Here is a 21,918-nt window from a genome sequence, read left to right on the forward strand (position 1 = left end):
CCTGGAGCTGTGAAACAGGCTCCCACGAGTTTTCAGACTCCGGGTAACCCCTCCACTTCACAAGGAATTGGCGCTTGCCGTGGAGACGCCGCTCCTGGAGGACCCGTTCCACCTGGAAGTGGAGTTCCCTATTCCTTTTCGTGATTGACACTTTACCACAACTGAGCTTGTTCCCATGCTGTTTGGTAGAAATGCAGCCATCGCAAACGCGCTGCTTGTACCGCTGGACCGTAATCGGCTGCATGCTAAGGCACCGTGCGCGTGAAGAGCGACATACATGCCCCACAAAAGGAAAGTAGTAAGGAAACTTCTCGCGAACACCAGGGCCTCGGCACATCTCAGCTGTTTCGGTCTGCATTAGCACGCCAATAACGGTCTGGATGCACGTTGGCTTCTCCGAAGTTGTCGTCTGAGCAATAGAGCACACCAGCCACTCTTTTTCACCGGCCTTTCCTTCGAGTCAGCGACGCTCACGCTTGTTCTCCCGTATCAAATTCGCCACGCACTGTCGGACATCGACCTCGAGCAGATTGGTACTAATGTCGTCGTTTTATTCTGCCTCTTCCGGTTCGCTCTCTCCCATTAGCACCTCTTCCTCCGCAGACGATTCATCCTTCTCACTCCAGTCCTCATCGTTGCTTTCGTCCGGTTTGTTCCTCTTCATCCTCGTCTTCTTCATTCTCTTCCCTGCCAATGTTAGTCTGAATAGAGTCTTGCGCTAGTTGAATGTCTGCGTCGGTCGAGGCGCTGGCTGGGGTGGCGCTAGAGGACGACGCGCAAAGAGAGAGGTCGCTTGGGGAGGGCTGGTCCTCAGCAGAGCATGCCACGGCTGCTTGAGATGGAGGCGTGACCTGCACTTGAATGGGAACTGGATACTGGAATCCGGTTGCGCTGGTATCTTGTGGAGTGAGCTCAGTTTAGTGACCGGTCGGTTTTCAAAACACAAATCCGTCGTTTTTCAACACGTCATACAAGTACGAAAATTGATGGCCCAACTTTGAACGCGATTATCTCGATAACGCTAAATGGCGCACAAGTATTATTTTGTTTGACATTGGCCCGCCATATCTGCAACAAATATGACGGTTCTTATTTCCGAGAAAGTCGACTTATTGTAAATTGCATCCACCATAAAAGGTATTTAGAGCAGCTGTGGTCGGCCTATTTAGTTGCTCTTCAGCATTGATACGATACATTTGCCTATGTAAATGGACACGTTTTGCAGGACACAAGAACATTCGCAATCCTTCCCGATTTCTCACATACTTGAAGTTCGCTTGAAATTCGCCATTTCACTTCGGGAGCAGTGCTACGCAAGACAAGACAAGACAAAACAAGATGAGTGACGACGACACCTTGATGATTCTGGCCGGGGCGTACCTGCAGCACAACGACAAGCTGCACGAGGCCCGCCGCGATGTGCACCTGGCATCAGTGGAGGAGGCGTGGCGCATTGCAATGCCTATACGACACTAATTGACCTCGCAGTGTCTCGACACGCCCTGCAAGGCCGCGTGGATGGTTTTGTACAGTAGCGGCCACGATCGCAACTTCCTGAACGCTACCGGTCTGACGAGGTACGGTGTGACCGTCATGATTGCTGTGTACGACGCTGCAACTAACTTTAATGCGTAACTGTGCAGAGGTGCCTTCTATCAACTCCTCGATCGATTTTCTCGCTTCTATTACATCCCGATGCCTTCGTCGAAGGGGCGCTCTCCTGGGCTACGCTATCACCACCAGGCCCTCGGGCTCATTCTGTGCTTTTATGTGGGATTCATGGAGAACGGCACGCTGTGCATGCTGCTCGGAGCACCACCGAGCACCCTGTCTAGAATGCTACGTAGAGCTGAGGAAGCGCTCTCGCAAGCTCTCGACGACTACGCGCCAGCTCGCATCGCATGGCGGTCCCCTTCACGCCAGGCGGAGCTGGCAAAATTGGTCGAGGCCCGCGAGCCGCTTTTGAATCACTCTTTCGGCTTCATAGATAGAAAAAAAAATCGCGTACGGGGACACTCTAAGCTGTATTATGTTGGTTAACTGTTTGCTAACTCTGTTGTTTGCATGATATACAGGTCCTCAACCATCAAATACAGACTTACAGAACGCCATGTACAACGGCTGGCTTCACTCGGTCTTCGCGACCGGGACAATCTGCTTCGCAGCCGACGGAAGCATCATCAGGTGCAAGCATAACTGTCCGAGGTCGTGGAACGACTCGGACACGTCGCTTGAGTTCCGGACGAAGCTGACGGACCCGAAGGTCTGCCCGGACGAGCGCATGAACGTTGTGTCCGCCTCGGCCTTCCTTTGCTCCACGGCCATGGTCGGGCGGATCCTCTCGCCGCTCAAGGACGGGGACTTAGACAGAATCTTACCATCGTTGCGCTGTTCAGCGAGTACGCAGCACAATGCAATCACCTCGGTGAGGCAGGCTACGGAGTGGGGTATGGGCAGCCTTCAGAAAGTCTACAGCCGTCTGAATCTACCGCTACCCTATGACCAACAGCTTCGAGGCATGCGTCTAAACAATTTGTTCCGAATGACCAACTTCCGTGTACGCACCGTCGGAATCTCCGAAATACGCACCACCTTCGCGGACGCCATGACGATGCCGCACTAGGACGAGTTTCGGTGGCTGCAGCAGCTCTGGCGTTGTAGTTGAGTTAATAGCAATACTGTGCAGGTAATATTTTGCGTTTCTTGCCTTCATCATCAACATGAACACTGCAGACAAGCTGTAGGGGATACTACTAAAGCAAAGATGATGAAGGTTCATTGAAAATTGATGATTTGTTAAAGAGGGCTGCTCTGAGAATGCTACGCCACCTATTTGTTGCCACTCTTGCTGCCGACTTCTCTGCATCCGACACCGCCTTGCATCTGCGCTTAGCTTAGGACATCTTCGTCAGCGCTCCGATCAAGAGCATCAGCTCCTGCGTGCGGGCACGAGCCACCTCTGTCACGGCGTGCACGCTCCTCGCTCTCTAGCTTCTTCTGGCGGCGTCGCTCTTCTACTTCTCTGTGAGGTAGCGTGCCTCACGAGCGTCGAGTTCATCGCGGTGGCGTTGCTCTTCATCCACGCGCCGGGCTTCAGCCTTGCGCTCGTTCTCCTCGCGCATCATCAGCATCATCTCGAAAATGTTGCCCCCCATTGAATTGGCCGAGCACCCCAGGTCACTGAGCCTCTTCTTCAATGCGGCGGTTGCTTTAGCAGCCCTGGTTCGCTTCGCCCTGCCGTAGCTAGCCTCGATCAAGTCCTCGTCCTCCTCGTTCGCGCGATTGCGCCAACGTTGTCGCGGAAGTCAGCCAGGTTGTCACCCCCAAGTCTGTTGGAGTAGTTGACAAGCTCCGGGAAGCGCTGTGCTTCCACTTGGTCGCGCGTACGAGTGCCCTGCGTCTTTTCTGAGCCAGTACCAGCACTCGCCACTGTAGTTGTAAACGCAACACTTCTCGAGTCAGCCACGGTCGACGCCTTGCTGAGCTTCTCGAGACCCGCTGAGCGAAGGTGTTGGCTCGATCGGACGGCCACCGGCGGTGGGCGTGGTGTACTCGCAAAAACTTCCAGGCCGTCGCTGACGGCGGCCGAGTCGAGCAGCTCCGAGAAGTCACCGGCGCTCTCGCCGGTTGGCGCAGACGACGAGCCAGCACCGACTTCGCTGAATCCACGCGTCTCCACGGCGTGCACCGACCCAGTGCTGGCGGAGCTGCTGCACGTACGCTTGACGCCGATGCCACTGACGACGTTGTCGCCATCGATGCGGGGGTCGTGGGCGAAGCTCTCGTCGCCGTCGAAGTCGAAGCAAAGGTACGGCTGCTCGTCCTCCTCCTCGTCCTCGACTTGGTCGTCCTCTTCACCTCCGTCGTCCATGACGACGACGTTGGCTTTGTCGTCGATAGATTTCTTCAATAGCTTAGCCTCCATGAGCGGAGGCATTTCTTGCACCCCCGTGGGCTTGCGGGTGCTGTAGAGCACCTTAAATTTGCGCCTAAGGCTCTCGTGGTCGCGCTCAGCGACACCACGCGCTCGATTAGCGTTGAAATGACTCGCGAGGCGCTCCCACTCGTCCTTGCCGAGCGGAAGGTATTTTGCAACCAGTGCCAGGAGACGGTGAACTTCATTCGCCTTGTAGTACGAGCTACCAGTAAGTTTAGCCATCTGTATAATACATACAAACGCGTTAGCCCTTCAGCGTAGACTACACAAGCACAAGCACCACCACCACAGTAGCACAGTAGCAGCGTACCAGGAAGGCGATGAAGGGCGAGGGGGGGGGGGGGGGGGGGGGCTTGGGGCAAGTGACTTGGCCGGTGTTTGCCAAAATCAGGAATGAGGGCAACCGGCGAACGCGAGCTCTCCGCGTTGGCCACAGTAACAGCAGCCGTCGGCATCTTGCCGCCACCACAGCCACCAATGTAGTACAAAGACCGCCAACTCGAGCACGGGTTTGCGCGCGAACTGAGCGCGCGAAGATCACAGCCGGCTCACATCTTGACTGCGCTCCGTTTTGGCGCCAAACCAACATTGCTTCCATTAGACGTCGAAGTCAGACATTCCATTTTCTAGCAACTCAGTCACCTTCAACAGCAAACGAGCTTGCCAAACAAAGATTCATGGATTCGTAGTGCACATCCTCCTCAAAGCACGCTTACCTATACAACGGATTTCTTCTCATCACTCGCTACGGTCTCTTTGCGCCATCCGCTACGTATCGCTCCGGTCTTGGATGGTGCGTTGGCGGCAGGAATCGCTGCCACATCGACAGATGAACCACAGGTCATCTCCATAGTCCACCGTGATCTCCTCTCCTTGGTGCACGTCTTGAGTAGTGGCGACCACGACGGTCGTTTGCCGCCCGTTTGCCACTTCACGGAACATAGCCACCGGCGCGCACGAATGATTGACACATCGCATGAGCCCGCCAAGATGCTTGCGTTGATGGCGACGCGGATGAGGTGGCTGGGCATCTCCGGGCGCTGCCTCATGACCAGGCGGAAGCCTTCATTGCGTGGGCGGTTCGCATTCGAGACGCTCACATGCTCGAGCTCGCCCAGGTACTGGCGCAGCACCTCACCGCTCTCAATGTCGTCCGTAGCCACCACCGACAGCTCCCGCGTTCGCGCGTTCCTCGCCAAGCGCACCTTCGACGACTCCTCCAGATATATGACGGCTACAGCTTCTAGGAGTGAAGGTCGGCATAGTCAATTCAACCTTCAAGACTATCTATTAAGGTGGGTTCACCGCATAAAGCTAGGGGTAGGCGAGTTTATTGAGACGATTTCTACGTCCCGCGAGATCTATGCTTCGTTATGCCCCGCCATATCTGCTGCAGATATGGCGGGTGATTTGTTAGGTTTTGGTAGGCGTCCATTGTCTCATCTGCTGCAGATATGACAGGTTTTAGAATGGTATATGTTGACATAGCGCTCCGAAGTTCCACCGCTATAACCTTGCATGTGCCACTTGTGTACGCTTGATATCGCCCTGAAGCAGGCAACTGCAATAGCCGCTCGATGGCTCTGAAAATGTACCCGTCACTTCACACCAGACACCACCAACGCCGCACCCCTTCTACATCTCATCACTTTCGGATTTGGCGCGCCTCGGGCAAACGTGTCGACGCGATGGCTGCAGAGGACGTCGATGCGCTAGTGGTGTTGACTGGTGCCTTTCTCAAGCTGGTGGAAGCGTTGCACGACGTGCGCAGGGAGGTGTAGACCAAGCTTCGCACGACGCTGTACGTTTGATCGAATTCCGACCGCAAAGCTTTGAAGTCGGGCCACAGCGGTAGCTTCGCGGCCCAGATTTGCCCCTCTTGCTGGCAGGGCTTCCTGTTGACGGAGCAGTTGCCTATAGCGTAGCCGGACTTCGTCTTGAGTCGGAAGCGAAGATAATGCGAAGTGACAACATTCTCTCGAACTCGAATGCGCCGCCGGAACACGTAAGTGTCGTCGTTGATCACCTGAAACACGGCCATAGACTGCGCGGCTGCATCCACCGGTTTGCGGTAACTCTGTATGGTTAGTTCGTTGGTCCACGTGTGCTGCATGGCATGTAGAACAGTCACGTGGTAAAAGGGTTTCTCGAAGGAGAAGAGCACCTCGTCATTTTCTCGATGATATCGTACCTGCCAACCCAAGAAGGGGGGCAGTGGTCGAATGGTGGGGTCCATCTTCTGCTGTGCAGCACGCCGCGAAATGGCCTGCATTGCGCTCGCCACTCTCTCGTGCGTTGCCCGGACGTAAGTCCAAGTTTCTTCCTCGGTCAACGGATTCCACGGATCATGTGCACACTGTTCTTCAAACACGCAACGTCTCATGCTTGGCTCCTCCTGCGTCGGTGGCTGGTGGAAATCGTCGTACACTCGCTCTAACGTTTCCTGAAGCTTGTTCTTCTCGAGTAAAGCCCGCCGAAAGCGGAAGTTTTCGTCCTGTAGCCGTGCTCCTTCTTCGATCAGTTTGACGTACTCTGAAGGCGACGCAGAGGTCGAGTTTGGAGGTGGCAAAATCCCGCGATTCACGGTCTCTTGGTATCGAACCTCTAGCCGATGCACGGTGTCGCGAAGCTGCTGCATTGTGTCCTGTGACGAATGCAAAGCACATATTCGATAGATGAGAAGAATGTGCCCGGTCTTTAGAATGACAACCACATACATACCCTCTCCTTCTGGCGCGCCAACCGCATTTGGTCTCGGTTCTTCTGTCTCCGTCGAGACCGCGGGGATAATTTTGCGCTCGTGTGCTCGTCATTCCTGGCCTCGCTATCGTCAGAGGCCTGCGGTGAAGACATTGGAGTGGGGTGACGTTCTTCCCGACTTCGAAGTGACGTCCTGGTCGGGCAGGCCAGGCCAGAATGCAATCGCTCTGCATTGCAAGTGCGTCATTGAAAGTCTACGCACAGTCACATGTCATATTGAAGTAGCTTCGGCTGTTATTCAGCTGTTGTTCAGGATTTCCCAACTACACTATGAAGCCTCAGGCCCGCAATAGGTTCGTACACTACTTCGGAGTCCATGTACCTACCTGCCTTCTCCGATACATATTTGAAGAGATTAATTAATCAACTTGCTCTTTACCAACTGCATCTACAGACAGAACTCCCAGAAATGATTCTCTATCACTTGATATGGCGCAATAAGTGATAATAATCTTCAAATCTGGGATCCACCGTTTTCACAAACAGTGCATTTGTATACTAGTTGATATTCTCCCTTTAAGCTAATAATTGATCATCCCCGCAGACGATTATTAAGAGCTTAGACCGGTTTGAAGTGCGAAGTGATCAGCTCTTGCTTCTTGTTTGCGAGCTTCTTCAGGTTATGCTCGAAGATCCATTTGCTTAAGAAGCTTTTCGTCATACTTACAGCACACGTCGTCTCGTTTTCACTCGACAGCCTACGCATGACGACACTGGCAGCTGCAGCAAACTCTGCATCGCTTGGAGCGCCTTCCAGTAGAGAATCAGGTGCGTTGGTCACTTCTTCTGCTTCCTCATCAGCATTCTCTGGGCTTGGCATCACTAAATCTAACACTGCATCATCAGAGTAGGCAAAATGCACTTCGTTTTCTCCCGTTGGGTTGAGAATATCATCAATTGAGACAGCATTGGTCAGGTTGAGAGCGTTGACAGCAGCCTGGATGTCAGCAACGGAATCAGCCATGGAGCGCTTTACACTTAACGGATACACGCTCGAGCTAGTAGAAACGTTGCAGGAGAAACCACATTTTCACCAACAGTTTGCCACAGTATCGGTAGAAACCTCGCTCCACGCCGTCGCAACCCACTTCATTGCTGTCAGAATGTCCACCTTAAACCAGTTCTTATGTTGCTGGTCAGCTACTTCCAGTGCGTGCATGAGATGAAAGCGCCGATAGTGAGCTTTAAAACAGGCAATGATTCCCCCATCTAATGGCTGCAACACAGCCGTCGCGTTAGGAGGCAGAAAAACCACCTCGACATGGGTAAGCTGGACATCAATGTGCGACGGAGCGTTGTCGATTAGTAGCAAAATCTTACGGTCTTGGCGAGCCATTACCACATTAAGTTTCTGAATCCAGTGGCGAAATATAATAGTAGTCATCCACGCATTTTTGTTGGCATAATAGTGTGAGAAGCCCAGCTCTTGAGCCGATTTTTTCTTGAACGCACGAGGCTTCTTTGCATGGCCAATGAATAACGGTTCGAGCATGCTCGAACCCGTCATGTTCGTCGCCAAACCCACCGTAATCCGTGCTTTGTCTTGCTTGACGCCACGTGCAGCTCGATCTGGCACTCCAACTGTATAGCGAGGTGCACTTCTGTAAAAAAAGGCCAGATTCATCAAAGTTAAACACATCATCCGGTGAGTACTGGTCCAGCTTCGGCTGAACTCGAGCCAAGAACGCTCCTGCTACCTCACTGACGGCACTAGCTGCCTCGCCATGTAGTCGGATATGCTTGAAGTCGTGTCGTTTCTTGAAGGCTCCTAGCCACCCAGCAGAGAAGGACAAGTCCTTTGTAGCTAGCCCACGTTCCTTCAGAGCGTCGAAAAGCAGCCGGTCTTTGGCTTGTATGAGCTCGTCCGTTATGGGGATGTTGTTTGCCTGTTTGGAGTGCACCCACAGAGCTAGAGCGTCATCAAGCTCAGGGTAAGTGACAGCACGGTTCGTTTTGCGGGTCGCAGATGTAGTTGGAGCTGGTTTGTCCTTGTAAGCGCGTAAAATATTGGAGATGGTTGCCTGTACTGGCGCCTTGGCTAGGTTAAACTTTGTTTTCGCCCACTTTGCGAGCTCAACCTGCGTCATTTTAGGCTCTCGCTTACGTTTCTCCGCTATCTGGTACTTCTCGCTCTCAGTCAAGTTGCCCTCGCGCAGAGTTCTTGGCTTGGTGGGCATCTTCGCTACGACGGCTTGCACTTCTCTTTCCTGTTCGCGTCTGTCGGTTGCGAAACCCACTGGCTCCGTTGTATGTGTGGTCCACACTACATTCTATCAAATGATAATCTGCTACTTTAATAAATGATACACGATTTTCAGTCCACGGTGATAATCATTTCTGGGAGTTCTGTCTGTACCCCTGATTGCATCAAGAAGTTGCGGCAGAGTTGGGTCTGTCAACGACGACCTCTGATTTTTTGTTCATTTGTTCAAGTCGCTCTGCATGACAACGCTGGGGATGCTGTCGTTCTCAGCATTCGTTGACTCATCACTCATGTTTTTTTAATTCAGCCTTGCATCTTCGCGACCACGGCGAATATCGAGGAACCCTCGAAAAGGATACATGCTGCTCTCCCAAAGCATGAAGGACGACACCTTCTTGTCAAAATTGACGTCTGCAAGCTTGAGGGACCCTCGCGGTGAGTTGTTCACGGTTACGTGCTTGCCTTGGCATTGGCTCTCAGTGTATAACGCAATCTGCGACGAGTCCTTCAGTGCCATCCAAGAAGCGTAGGAGCCCTCGTTGTCGTAGCAGGAATCCAACGAGTAGCATCGCTGCGCAATGTCAAAGCGCAAGTTCTGGTAGCTGTTACCTGAACTGAGTGCGAGCTGGGTCGTTGCGGCCTGGTACAATATACCTGATAGCAGCAACATCAGCGGTAAGAGTGCAGGGAAACGTGTCGACTCCATAGGCTTATTGGTTACTGTGAATAACAGAAAATGAATTGCCTCGTGTCATTGTCGAGCAAGCTGGAATAGCATTGCTTGATTTATATTATCTCGCTGGGGCTGTATGTAGCGAAAATCTTGTACTACTCTGCTTCCACGATCCTGTAGAACATCGATCTGGATTACAGTAAAACGAAGACCACAAGGTTGGTTTGATAGGAGCTGCCACTGTAGTACACTACTGAAAGCATGGGACAACATGTCGGAGGTAGGGAGAGTCTTCCATGTATTTCGCTAACATCAAATTTGTTCGTACTCGTCGGTCTTTCGTTGACCGCTGGGTCGCCACCCTACGTGGCGGAAACGCAAATGTCTTGGTGTTTTTAAACAGCAATACTGTTAGGCAAGCCACTAAGCTTGCCCTTTGCTGTCGCAGCTACTTGAATGCCCGAGAAGGTCAACTCAGAAACCACGTCCGAGTTCACCACAATGTCATACAGGTTTGTGGCAGTGCCCTTGAGGCCAGACACCGTCACGCCCGAAATCTGCGCCTTGCTGGTGGCTGCACCAGTGTAGCGACCCAGGGACTTACTGTAGTCCGAATGCACGACGATTGCGTTTCTGACATTCGCTAGAGTGTTGTCCAGGAACTTTACATCAGTGACGAGTCCCTGGAGACCGATAATAGTCTTGATGCGGAGACCGTTGGTACAGTCAATCATGTGGTTGCCCTGGACAGTAAGGCCCTTAACCGTAGTCGTCTTGTCAACCAATTTACCACCAAGCGATCCGATCGAGATACCATGACTTTTGTAGCAGTAGTTGTTGGTGAAGAACGTGTTGGTGCTAGACTGCATGGCGAGACAGTCGTCTTGGTTGTAGATCGTGTTGCCCGTGATGGTAATGTGGTCATTGCAGCTGAGGTCGAAACCATCCGTGTTCGTGGCAATACCGTTGCCAGCCCTGGCGTCCAGCGTGAGACCACTGAGTGTCGTGTACGTCGAGTCGACAACGCTGAACGTGCGGTATGGCGTGTTCAAAATAGTGAAACCGGACAACGTTGAGTGGTGGACATCGTGCACTTGGAAGAAGACCGGGCGAGTGATCGACTGGCCCTGTTTCCAGTACCAAGCGCCTTGGCCATCCAGCTTGCCGTTGCCCTTCACCGTAAGACTCGATCCACTAAGCGTCACAAGCGGCCCATTCCACTTCAGTGTTCCGAAGGTGGTTGTCCCCGTGAACTGAATGGTAGCTCCGGTCTTGGCACCTCTTAGATCCAGCGTCACTCCGGCAGGAACAGTTAGAGGTCCGATGGTGACAGTGCTGCAGGACGAAATGTCAGTGCCCTTCTTGTAGGTACCAGTCAGGTTGCACTTGCTACTGCCCCCAGTTCTTGTGTTTTGCTGTTGTGGTTGTTCCTGCTGCTGCTGTTCCTCCTGCTGCTGCCCTTTCAGTTGCTGTTGTTGTTGTTGTTGTTGTTGTGTTTGCTGCTGGACATGCTTGGAGCCCTCAACTACTTGACGCATCATGGGCGAGCCGTTAACAGTAGCCGCAACCAAGGCGATGGTCGCAAATGCCGCGGAGATGAACTTCATGATCAACGCCTGTGTTACAGTAGAACAGTTGATGTCTTGATGTGCTTCACTTGAGGCAGAATTGAAAATGAGGGCTAAGAACCGCCCGAAATCCATGCACATCGAAGTTATTATCTAGAATCAACGTGGTCTGCCGATGTTGGGTGGTCGTGCGACCACCGATGCTCGATTTCATGGATTTGGTACTGTAGCATGACCGGCTTGAAGAGGCTGAGCCGATCCGCTTCACTTGTCCACGCAACTGTACGTACCAGATGGTACCAACATGCTGTTCTAGCCGCATGGCCATGTAGCACGGGAACCCCGTATTAATTAGTCCCGTTCAACTCGACCAAACGCACAGAACTGTACCACAGTCACAGTACCGGCTCGTCGAGGCTACTGCAAAACTCAGCCACTTACACTAACCACGAGCTACCATTACATGTAGGTATCCACACTGTGGGTTTCACGATGTTAAGGAGTGTAGCCAGACTACTCGTAGAAAGACGGCAGCGACGGTGTGTTGTTGTGGGGAACGTACATGTATACCATGTACATGTATTGTACATGTATTGTGTACTAGTACTGTATCGAATATACGTGTAGAAAACTTACAGTTTATTGATTACTCTAAATTGATGCTGGCAACAAGTGTTTCTGGAGAAGTTGGTGCTGCCTCAACTCGTTGTGCCGACGACGAAGCAGAGCGTACTGTAATCATAACTTTCGCTTAGGCATGTCCGTTCTCCGTAATGTAATACTGACTGACCCATACACACAACAACTGGGCTGGAATCCTACATGTAGCCGTTGCGCTGCAGGTTCTGCGTACTAATTCATCTGATCTAGACTAGCAATTGGTAGGTACAGTGGACGCCGCCCAAAACTGCCTTATCGGCCTATATGCAAAGGCCTACGAGAGTTGATAAACCTGGCATATCCCCACCGCAAGTCCGGTAATACGGTCTCAATTAGTTTTACGGGATCAGCAAGTTTTTGACCGATCCGCATGTTTCATTACGAATGTTATCTTGTATTTGTATAATTAATAACATACCAAAGGTCCAATCACTACCTTCTACTAGCCGACCTTGTAGAATATTCTGGCATATATCACGAACCTTCAACATAGTGTACCTGTGCGACTTTTATATTTAGAGACGAATGTAGATATTGAGTATGGTACCCCCCGTCCAGGAGTGAACAATGATTAGTTTAGATCAAAAGAATATCAAAACCGTTCTTTCAGCTCTAGACTTTACCTACGGCGAAATTTGCCTCCAAAGTCAGCAACCCTTCCTGCATGCCGCAGCATTTCCATAAAAATACAGCCGCATCTGCTCGCTCACGAAGTGTGCTGTGGCCAATAGGTTGTTACTTAGCTAACACGATCGTTAACGAACTATTACAGTACATTTAAAGACACGCAAAACGTCACGAGCAAGGGGCTTTCCTTATCAAAGTCTGAAAAACACCAGTTGTGCAAAGCACGACTAGGTGGTCGAGAACAGGTGGTTGTACACGCCACCCACGAGTTCAACATATACATGTATGTACTGTACGGGGCTCAGGCCTGGACACATCTGGTAAGTTAAGTACGGTGTTTTGCCTCAATAGCGCAGTCGTACTTTGTATACAATTTCTCAAGTAAATGGGGTGACAGAGGTTTTACTAGTCGACTACGAGTGGGAGTAGGTCGCAATGATGCCGCGCAAGCGCTCAACTTCAGGCGCTGCAGCCTCTAAGTCGACCGCACCCGACTCGCCGTGAGCTCTCTTCCAGCGAATCCCGTAGCGAGATTGCACGTGGCGTAGCCAAGACAAGGTAAAGCTTGGTCCGACCGACCAAGGTGATCTTGGCGCGCAATGACATTGTAAGGAGGCCAGCGTCATGGCAACGAGTGAGACGTTAGGTGCGAATGAGGCGACGGGTGACGGTGTTGAAGTAGCCGTCAGTGTAGTACGTGAACCCAATGGACTTCGTGTGCGACAGGATTTGCTGCACGAGCTACCGCACGACAGGATCGCGAGCGTAGGACTTCGTGTCCGACGAGGCGAAGTGAGATCTTTTCCGTGCCAGACGGCAGCCGCGCGAGCACTTTGGAATCCGCCGGCTAACGAGCAAGCCGGGCGAGCAGTTTGGAATCTGCCGGCTAACGAGCAAGCCGGGCGAGCAGTTTGGAATCCGCTGGCTAACGAGCAAGCCGGGCGAGTGGTTGAGGACGAGACGGCTGACGAGCAGGCCGACCAACGGAACGATGCGCTCCCGGAACGAGTGCTAGGGACGAAACGGCGAGTAGAACGGGGCGTGTAACCAGCGACGGCTCGGTGGACGACTGTACGGCGTGGACGACTCCGGAGGGACGTCCAGGAAGCACTCGGCTTCCAAGTCTTTCGACGGCTGCAACGATTAGGGCAGGCGCGCGTGGGCGTACGCCCGAGTGGCTAGAGAGGCGACCAGGACGGAACTCAAGTTGTTTGTGTCGGGCGGGCGTGTATTGAGGTTAGTTGGTAACTCGGTTGGTAGCCTAGCTACCTCGACTTTGTGTTGCAAATAAAATAGGTGTCGCTGCCAGTCGGGCACGCACCGGCGCGGTGTCATACGTTGTGACATCGTCGGCCTGACGGACTTCGGACCGCATCAGCACAGTCACGACCAACCCCAAGCGTGTGGGGCGAACACGTTGCATGGTGGACACACAGGGGCGTCCTAACGAGCGAGTTAGACGAAGCCCACGACTCACGAAGACGCCCGCGGACGCTGCAATGGCTCGAACGAGAGTTGCGGTGGTCGCGCAGACGGCAAGAAGCGCGACTGGGACTCAGACGCGGACGACGACGGCACCCGTACCAGCCGGAAGAGATGACGAAATCGAGACAGCTGACGTACGTGGAGACGCGGCCGAGGACGATGAGATGAAGAACAACGACCCCACCTCCCGCCAAGAAGCCAAGAACTACAGCACGACGATCGATGGCAGCGACACGCCAAGCCAAGGGCATCGAGGCTCCACGCCCAGCGGCCGAGGTGAAGCCAATGATCAGACGATTCAAGGAAATTAGGTGTTACGCGTGCAACCAGCCAGGTCACATCGCGCGTGAGTGCCCCGACGACGAAGCACGCGCACGCAATGACGAGTACCTCGCCAAGCGTAGCAAGGAGCAGAAGCTGCAGGAAAACGACGATCGAGCGGCGTAGGGGGATTACGACGCTCGGTGATACGACGGACTCCCTGGCAACCGGCGACGGTGGCAACGAACGGTGATACGGCGTGCGAGAAGGATGCGTCGACGGTGCCGGCGACGGTGGTCGATGACGAAGGCGAGAAGATGGACGACATGCAAGTGAAGTCGAATGACGGGAGCGTGGCAGCAATACGACGAGCTGTCGCCGCTCAATTGAACGAGGAGCTCGCAGTTCGCGACGGCGAACGAGCGGAACGGTACATTAGCACGGTGCGGCCGGCCATGGCAGCGCTGCGCTACGTGCACAAGGTGGACGAGGATGACAACGACCAAGGCAGTGACGACACGCCGGGGTGCAAGACGACGGAGACTACGGCGGTCACGACGAGCGCCGCGACGACAACGAAGATAGCCCCTGTGCAGGTGAACGGTGTGGCGCTGTCTGAGGAAGGCGACGAAAACACGGACGGCGTGGTGCTGTCTGAGGAAGGCGCCACGGCGGTGACCGGTGCCATGACAGACCCGATGTTGAGTGAAGCGACCCGCGCAGTGATCGACGTGCGCACAACAAGGAACGACGACACAGCCCTTGATGACGCCACGAGCAGCGCAACGGCAGCGCAACGCTTGGACGTGACGACCAGCGTGAGCAGGGAGCAGGGCGGTACAACGAACACGGTGCCCGCCACGATGAACATTGCAGACACCGTGAACGACGCGGTGCGCGAGGACGACGACGTGGACATGATGGACGCCGCGGCGCGTAAGACGAACGACGCAGTGCCGACGAGCCACCTAACGAAGTACCACGATGACGTGAGCTTGGCAACGCTAAATGACGAGACGGCGAGTATTGTCAACGACGAGCCAGACACACCAACTATGAACGATGCAGTAGCACGCGGCACGAACGAGAGCCCCGCAGCGACGGACGCGCCGGCGACCAGCGGAGGCAGTGCCGTGGCAGTGACGATGCTACCCGAAACGACAGTGACGACCGCGACGAGTAGCCGGAGACGCACTAGAAAGACGAATGCGCCTGCAACGAGACGCAGTGCCCGCATTCGCGAGCAAGCACAGAGGCACGTGCACTGGGCGACGACGGTGCCGATCACGGACGACGTGAACGACACGAACGACGTGAATGAGGCGAACGACGTCAATGACACGGCGCCGATCGCTGATCCACCAACAGCTACGACGACTACGACACGGACAGTGAGCACGGATGCACTGGAAGGCGTACGAGAAGTGATAACAACGGTGGATCCCAGAGCGATGATCACGACGATGGTGGGGACGGAGACCCGAACGACGCTGGGTACCGTGCCATTAACGAGAGCACCAACTCCGTGTGACATCGGAGCCCCTGCAAAACGAGCCGACGTGGCACGAGACGACGAACGACGAGCAGTGACATCTTCAGCTCGACGAAGTGATGCGGTACGCGGAGGCAGACGACGTGCGCCAACAACGCAAACGCACGTGAAAATGACGACGCCAGCACCACGACGTGGTGAAGTCTCTGCTCGACCCGTGGAAGAAGCGCAAGCCGACGAACAACGAGCACCGAAGACGACAGCGCGAGCGAAATCGGGTGCGAGAGCTCCGGCGACTGCGACGACGCTTGTAGAGGCAACGACGACGCCTGCAACGAAGGCGAAGCCCACGACCAAGGGCACGGCCAAGAAGAGCACGACGAACGCGACGACCGTGAAGACGAAAAAGGTCCCGACGACAGCGAGTGTGGTGAACGACGCCGTGGCGGTGACGAACGATGTGGACGGCATGGACGGTAACGATGACACCGCCCCTGTGGACGATTACACCCTCCAGCTGAGCGACGACGAAATCGCGACGGCGCAGCAACGCAGCAAGTTTGTGAAGCGACTACTGGCGGCTGGCAAGTACGGAAGCATGAAGGCTGAGAGCAAGTACGGCCTTGTGACCATCGAGACGACGAACGGATGGTGTGTGGTGCTGCCACCAACATTGTGGTCGACGGTATTTAAGGAGATGCACGGCAGCGTGTGGAGCGGACACCTGCGTGGCCCTCACACATACGGACGGGTAGCCCAGCTGTACTGGTGGCCAGGGTTATACCGCGAAGTAAGGCGCTGGGTGCGCGGATGTCAAGAATGTGGTTCCAGGAAATCGAAGCCACGCGAAGTGATTCCGCCTTTACGTAGTTTACGAGGTGGCGCAGTTGGAGACAGGTGGGCACTTGACGTTGCCGGCCCCTTTCCAGTGGCGGAAGGTGGAGACAGATATGTAATTGCAGCTGTTGAGTACGTGACTAGATATGCTGTAGCGTGTTGCGTGTCGCAACATACGGCAGAAAGTGTTGCAACGTTCCTGATGCAAGAAGTTGTATTACGATTTGGGGTATTTCGCGAGCTATTGACCGACGGAGCACCTGAAATGACCGGCAAAGTTATTGAAGAGCTCGTAGATCTACTACAGGCGCACCAAGTGAACCCGGTGCCCTACCGACCTCAACTTGTCGGACTAGTTGAACGATTTCACCGCTCTTGGAAGGACTGTGTCGCGACTTTCATGCAAGACGAACGCCAGACAGATTGGAACTTGTGGGTGAAATTCGCTGTTTATTCTTACAATTCTGCTAAGCACTCTACGGTGTCTTTGAGCCCAAACGAACTCAAGATGGGTAGACGCCTACGAGCGCCAAACGAACTACTACGACGCACGGAAGTGACCGAGGCGGATGAGCTGCCTGCTTATCACGCCAACATGCTGAAGGCGATAGAGCGAAGTCATGAATGCGCAGAACAAGCTCGGAGACGTGAGCAAGAACGCCAAGCGCGATACTACAATCGCAAGGTTAGGAACAGACGGGAGTTTCGGCCAGGCGACTTGGTTTGGATGCACAACCCGCCGCGTGGCAAGAACGCCACTAAATTTGTACATCAGTGGATGGGACCACTACGCATTGTGGAACCCGCTGGTTACGACAACTTTGTGCTGACGAGAGAGGACACGACGGGGAAAGTGGAGACGCTGATAGCTCACGTTTCATTTCTTATTAGCTACCACTACCCTGAACCTCTACTAGCGCAAGTGGCGCTCGACATCGACGACCAGCTTGAATATGAAGATCAACAGCCAACACGGGATGAATCGGCGACAACAGCACCTGTTTTGGCAGCGACGGCGACTGCTGAGCGAACAGCGAGTGCTGGAAGAACGAAGCGACCGCGAGCGGCAGTGGACGACACTGCTGAACACGACGTCACGCGTGGACTCGTGGTGGAACGACGAAGACGGCGAAGGCGCAACGGAGCAGGGCAGTACGTACTGGAATACGAGTTGTGCCCCTATGGCGACCCGAACCGATGGACGACAAATGACAAGGAGTTATGGCTTGACGAAGGACGCGCACGAACACGATGGACGTCTGTGGCCGAGTATGAGCGACTCTACCGAGACGACCGGGTCGTGGAAGACCCGGGTGATGAGGAAGTCGTGTAAGGAGGCCAGCGTCATGGCAACGAGTGAGACGTTAGGTGCGAATGAGGCGACGGGTGACGGTGTTGAAGTAGCCGTCAGTGTAGTACGTGAACCCAATGGACTTCGTGTGCGACAGGATTTGCTGCACGAGCTACCGCACGACAGGATCGCGAGCGTAGGACTTCGTGTCCGACGAGGCGAAGTGAGATCTTTTCCGTGCCAGACGGCAGCCGCGCGAGCACTTTGGAATCCGCCGGCTAACGAGCAAGCCGGGCGAGCAGTTTGGAATCTGCCGGCTAACGAGCAAGCCGGGCGAGCAGTTTGGAATCCGCTGGCTAACGAGCAAGCCGGGCGAGTGGTTGAGGACGAGACGGCTGACGAGCAGGCCGACCAACGGAACGACGCGCTCCCGGAACGAGTGCTAGGGACGAAACGGCGAGTAGAACGGGGCGTGTAACCAGCGACGGCTCGGTGGACGACTGTACGGCGTGGACGACTCCGGAGGGACGTCCAGGAAGCACTCGGCTTCCAAGTCTTTCGACGGCTGCAACGATTAGGGCAGGCGCGCGTGGGCGTACGCCCGAGTGGCTAGAGAGGCGACCAGGACGGAACTCAAGTTGTTTGTGTCGGGCGGGCGTGTATTGAGGTTAGTTGGTAACTCGGTTGGTAGCCTAGCTACCTCGACTTTGTGTTGCAAATAAAATAGGTGTCGCTGCCAGTCGGGCACGCACCGGCGCGGTGTCATACGTTGTGACATCGTCGGCCTGACGGACTTCGGACCGCATCAGCACAGTCACGACCAACCCCAAGCGTGTGGGGCGAACACGTTGCAACATGAGTGTGACGCTTTTTGTTTTGACGTTTTCCCCTATGTCCTCGGTTGTGGTAATTTGATTGGCGGAACCATACTGTCGATGGCGTGATTGGCTGAATCTTGCTGTTCGTGAAAAACAGGGTGATTATATATAGTCTGCGAGGTTATTAGATGTGATGGCTGCGCTATTGAGGCAAAACACTGTACACGCGCATTACGGTGACGTATACCGTACTGTCGTAGTTGTTGGCGACGTATAATCCTTGGCGACAAGGCCAATGAGCCAATCACATGTGTAGAAATAGACCATATGGCAGTTGCTAATTTTAGCTTTGGTTCAGTCTAAATGGTCGGTGCCATTTATCAACCGCAGCTCTACGGATGGGGAGGCCATGCATCAAGGGAAAACGGAAGCAGCCAAAGAAGTACAAGCGGGTAGCAGTAGACTACGGTCATAAGAGCATGCTACTAGATTTCTTGCTTCAGAATTGTCGAAGAAGAGTTGACGTCCGGGTAGGAGTTGACTACGGTCATTAGAGCATGCTACTAGATTTCTTGCTTCAGAATTGCCGAAGAAGAGTTGACGTCCGACGACAACATACCCAACAACAACTACAGTTGGAGCGATTCCGACTCTGTCGAAGATTGAGATTAATACTACTAGCTTTTCAATCTCCCGAATGTTTAGTAGCAATCATCTAGGTAAATCTGATGGAGAGGTTTAATAAATCTCAGCAGATCTATACCTAACCCTGTCCCTGGGCACTCGTTTATTCCGACATTGATGTTTGAGTAGGGTAGGGGTACAAATTATCCTATCAAATATCATACCAACCCGTAATATTTTATAATCAAATGAAGCACTTATGTTTGGTTCAACATGAGCTGGGACGTCGAATCCTCAAAGAAGCAACGAGCTCTCTCGAGTCACTCGCAGTGCTCGCACCCGAAGCACCGTCGACGAAACTGGGGCGCCTTTGTCGCGGTAGTCGTTCACCCAACGCACGAGGTCTTGCTCGGCGTCTGCGCTCAGCGATGTGCCGATCCCGAGCTGGCGACAGCCACAATTTGTAGCTCCTGCCACAGTTTCACACAATCTTGTTCTTCTTCTTGACAGACACTCTTCCACTTGGTGTCAAGGGCCGTCCCATCTAGCCTGGGAAAGAACGAGTCGAGCGTGCCTTGCACACCGACGCATTCGTAGGAATTGATGACAGGGAGAGGAAAATCGTAGGTCACCTAAGTGTTTTTGTGCTAATGGTGTTTGCGATCACCCGTCCCCTTAAGTGGCTTTCGCCCCCGAGGCATCTTGCCAAATGAGCTCTAATCTAATGCAGGCAGCGCGTGCACTCGGGTTCACGCGAAAATCGTTGGCTCCGGGATTTTGTCGGAATCAACATGTTAGTTTGGCTTTTCTATATGATTAAACGTCATTGGTCAAAAAATATTGTCGGAGTTTAGATATTGTCGAAATCAACAAGTTATATACGGTATAATTTGCGATTTCAGAATAAACCATCTCTCCAGCTCCGTAAACCAGCTTTAATCAGAACAAATGTAAATATCTAAAGAATCAAATCCAATTAATTCAGATAAATCTACAGTATCCACACAAATGCGAATTATAGTAGTATACCAAAATTAGTTTTAGATCAGATTAGCAGGCATATTAATATTAGGGGCTCTATTCACGTGTATGGTGTCCCGTGTCCTGGTATACAGCCTGCGTGCTAGGGGTCACTGGCTCGGCCCAGGGGTGGCACACGCCAAACCATCGCGATGAACTTGCCTACGAAGACGAAGCCTCGCCACCACCTCTGGATTCGACCACTTCACCATGTACCGATCCTTCAGCAACCGGTTCAAGTTCCCGAACGTCTGGTCTTCACGACTCACGAAAGAGTCCTCCATCGAGTCGAACCATAGCAGCGCGTCACCCTCGAAGTTCGCCACCATTTCGATGAACACCTCATGCTCGCGCCACTCGGTGTGAAGGATCGGGGCCTGGCGGCGAAGCTCGTTCTCTTCACCGCCTTTAACCACGCCTTCACCATGAGTTTGGGCTCGTTAAGCCCCTTGAACTTTGGCAGTCTCAACTTCTTCTCCCGCTCCCGATCGCGGTAGATCACTGTCGGTGTTGGTGGTGCTGCAGGTGCTGGCGGACCTGGAGGAGCCGGCGGAGCAGTTCCCGTTTCCGCTCGCGTCGCCGTGCTACCTCCAGTCGCTGGTGCTGCCAGATCCGTCGCCTGCGGAGCACCTTAATCACCTCCACTACTTCTGTTGTATTCCGAGCATTGCCTCCAGTTCCCGTACCGGAGTCCGCCACGCTCACCATGACGACACCGCCGCCGTCTCCAGTCCTCGGCGTGTGTCCTGTCGAGACCCGGACATTCGCCGACGTCGCCACAAGATCTCCGTCCGTTCCACTAATCAGCGTCGCGGCAGGCGCAAGCTGCACTCGCTTCGCTGCTTCGCGAGCCACTACCGATGCCTCCGCCTCACGTGCTGCTGCCGCATCCGCCTCGGACTGTGCAGCACGTCGACCAGCTCGTGCATCCCTCGAAACACTTGACGCTCTCTGCTGCGTCATCATCTCTTAGCTTAGTTGGTTGTAATCTTCTGTAATACAAATCAAACCCATTTTAACTCTGTCAGAGTCTGTACCGTTCTGTAATCCATACTGATCCGTTGGGCCCTATGTTGCCCACGTACGCCGTCCCCTCTGCTGGACGATCGTGCAAATTTCACCATGTGCGCCGTCCCCACAGCTGGACGGTCACACGAACTTCTGTTCTTGCCCGCTGTAGCTTAGCTCACGACCTGACGCAGGACACAGGCTCGCCCAGAAAGCCACTGCTATGACCACCATGTCGGTATGGCTTACCACTACGCTGCACAAGCGCAGAGATCCAACTCGGAGGGGAAAGTAAGTACATGAGCAGGAGCCACAACCGTTACATCGCCGACGCGGACGTCGGGGGGGGGGGGGGGGGGGGGGGGGGCAACTGATGTCAACCGCACCAGGGACCAGTATAGGGAGAGAACATTGTTAGGCAGTCGGCAACCCGGGCAGGTCTGTGGGCCTGTCCTCGCGCCTTCTGTAAGCCCGAATGTAAATACAAGGTTGAATGAGGACCCTTCCTGCGTAGACACACTAATCGGGTCCACTCCAGGCCCAACACTCCACGACCAAGAGGATATCAATAGTCCCCTCGCGCCCTCGTGGTCGCTAACCACCCTCCCAGCCACCCTGTGACACACTAAATTCGTCATCGCTCGTCCTCTAAAC

At 53.8% G+C, this 21,918-nt stretch overlaps 2 protein-coding genes across 2 annotated transcripts; both read right to left on the bottom strand.

The window, feature by feature from the left end:
• Positions 1-2,127: 2,127 nt before the first annotated feature.
• IUM83_03504 (Histone-lysine N-methyltransferase) lies at positions 2,128-3,871 on the bottom strand (the record flags this gene model as incomplete). The annotated part of the gene is made up of 2 exons (XM_067927509.1): positions 2,128-2,388; positions 3,293-3,871. 2 exons carry the CDS (start codon positions 3,869-3,871, stop codon positions 2,128-2,130), a joined length of 840 nt encoding a protein of 279 aa, XP_067795392.1.
• A 6,097-nt stretch (positions 3,872-9,968) lies between these two features.
• IUM83_03505 (putative polygalacturonase) lies at positions 9,969-21,222 on the bottom strand (the record flags this gene model as incomplete). Its single annotated transcript, XM_067927510.1, has 3 exons — positions 9,969-10,908; positions 20,473-20,662; positions 20,943-21,222. 3 exons carry the CDS (start codon positions 21,220-21,222, stop codon positions 9,969-9,971), a joined length of 1,410 nt encoding a protein of 469 aa, XP_067795404.1.
• Positions 21,223-21,918: the final 696 nt, after the last annotated feature.

The sequence above is a fragment of the Phytophthora cinnamomi genome (genome assembly GCF_018691715.1).
Source record: "Phytophthora cinnamomi strain GKB4 chromosome Unknown Contig21, whole genome shotgun sequence".
NCBI lineage: Eukaryota > Oomycota > Peronosporomycetes > Peronosporales > Peronosporaceae > Phytophthora > Phytophthora cinnamomi.